The sequence below is a fragment of the Sinocyclocheilus rhinocerous genome, unplaced genomic scaffold (assembly GCF_001515625.1).
Source record: "Sinocyclocheilus rhinocerous isolate Xijiao unplaced genomic scaffold, SAMN03320098_v1.1 scaffold428, whole genome shotgun sequence".
In the NCBI taxonomy this organism is placed as follows: domain Eukaryota; kingdom Metazoa; phylum Chordata; class Actinopteri; order Cypriniformes; family Cyprinidae; genus Sinocyclocheilus; species Sinocyclocheilus rhinocerous.
The window spans coordinates 204,873-207,154 of NW_015664017.1; the positions used below are offsets into that span (position 1 = coordinate 204,873).

A 2,282-nucleotide genomic window follows, 5' to 3' on the forward strand; every position below is an offset into this window, starting at 1 on the left:
GCGAGAATAAAAGTTACGCCTTCTTTCTTTGCGTGAACATTTGGGTGGCGTTATGCAAATCTTCCCACATCGTGATGTAGATATGTGGGGGCGTGTTAGAAAGAGCTGTTTTAGGAGGGCGTGGTTGACTTAACTTTTATAAAGAATATCTCTTTGGATTTGAGACTTTAGTCTTTGCAACTTTACAGATCTTCTTTATGCACCAAGAGCTTGTAACACTCCAAAGAGAAAGGAAAAATTGAAATCTCGCATCATATGACCCCTTTAAATATAATCCACAAGCTGCCTGCAGATGCGTGTATTTAAGTGCTAGAAGAGCAATGCAGCTGAAATGAAAAGCAATGAAGTGTCTTGTGTGAAACCTCAAATGTTTGTGACACAATTGTGAAATTAGTTTAACTTGCAGCACTGGAGAGACAGCAAGCGATTTGGTCAGATCCATGCATGCGATTTATATGAATGTGAGCTTTCAGAATAACTATTTGAATTTGTTTGTATGTGAAATGTATAGTAGCTTTAACCTGCAATAAAACTTATGTTTATTAAAAAAAAGACGTTTTAATGCTGTTATTTCCATGCACCAATTTTGCAGTGTCTGTCTTAAATCTGTCCTTCAAACTTCTGCCTTCTGTATGGTTTCAGATGAATTTTGTTATTTGTTGATCCCAAACGCTTGTGTGTGATAAGGCAGCCATTGCTCTGTAATTCGGCTGAAGAATCACAGGTTGTTGGCCTGTATGATCTGCTGTAGGATGCTGTCTACATCAGTTGTGTCGTAGCTGATTCCCTGCATATCCAGGCTCGGTAGGATGGAAGACAATAATGCAACCACATCCTGACGGATAGACCGCAACCTCTCCAGCGTCACACTGCTGTCAGAGTGAAATGACAAAGACAGGTTCATATTTGTGTATATATATATATATATCTACAAATACAGATACATAAAACACACAGTAGCATTTATTTGATTAAAAAAAACTGTAAAAATTGTGAAATATTACTAATATATAATAATGTTTACTATTTGAATAGATTTTAAAATGTAATTTATTCCTGTGATGGTAAAGCTGAATTTTCAGCATCATTACTCCAGTCTTCAGTGTCAACATGATCCTTCAGAAATCATTCTAATATGCTGATTTGCTGCTCAAGAAACATTTCTGATTATGATCAATGTCGAAAACAGATGTGCTGCTTAATATTTTTGTGGAAAATGTGATGCATATGAAAAAAGCATTTATTTGAAATGAAAATCTCTTGCAATATTATAAATGTATTTACTGTCACTTTTGATCAATTTAATGCATTTGTGCTGAATAAAAAAATAAAATTGTCCTTCAAAAAACTATATCTGTAATATATAAAATATATATAGATGTATAAAATCAAATATTTAAAAAGAAAAAAAGACAAGTAATAAAATATAATAAAAATGTAAAATAATGGGTTCTTTTAGCTATTTTGTCCAGCTGTAATCAGACACAACTATCACTTTTCATCGATTTAATGCATACTTGCTGAATAAAAGTATTGATTGCTTTAAAAAACATATCGTATTGATATATAAACTATATACACTACCAGTCAAAAGTTTGGGATCAGAATGATTTTTAATGTTTTTTACAGGAGTTTCTTATGCTCATCAAGGCTGCATTTATTTGATCAAAAATACAGGAAAAAATGTAATACTGTGAAATATTATTATGATGTAAAATAACGTTTTTCTATTTTAATATACATTAAAATCTAATTGATTCCTGTGATGCAAAGCTGAATTTTCAGCATCATTACTCCAGTCTTCAGTGTCACATGATCCTTCAGAAATCATTCTAATATGCTGATTTATTATCAGTGTTTGAAACTGTTGTGCTGCTTAATATTTTTTTGGTACCTGTGATACTTTTTTCAGGATACTTTGATGAATAAAAAGTTAAAAAGAAAAGCATTTATTTAAAATAGAAATATTTTCTAACAATATACACTACAGTTCAAAAGTTTGGGGTCAGTACATTTTTATTCTTTCTTTTTTTGAAAGAAATTCAAACTTTTATTCAGCAAGGGTGTGTTAAATTGTTACGAAGTGATAGCAACGATTTATATTGTTAGAAAAGGTTTATATTTTGAATAAATGCTGTTCTTTTTAACTTTTATTCATCAAAGAATCCTGAAAAAAGTATTGCAGTTTCCAAAAAAATATTTGGCAGCACAAATGTTGCCAACATTGATAATTCTAATAATAAATCAGCATATTAGAATGATTTCTGAAGGATCATGTGACA

At 31.2% G+C, this 2,282-nt stretch overlaps 1 protein-coding gene across 1 annotated transcript in view; it reads right to left on the reverse strand.

Annotated features, from left to right (window-relative positions):
* Window positions 1-213: 213 nt before the first annotated feature.
* LOC107729330 (MORC family CW-type zinc finger protein 3-like) overlaps window positions 214-2,282 on the reverse strand; it is a 20,167-nt gene continuing 18,098 nt past the window's right edge. Inside the window, exon 17 of the mRNA XM_016539797.1 lies at window positions 214-872. Within this exon, the coding sequence (XP_016395283.1) occupies window positions 719-872 (154 nt within the window). The 3' untranslated portion in view covers window positions 214-718. The remainder of the gene's footprint in view (window positions 873-2,282) is intronic.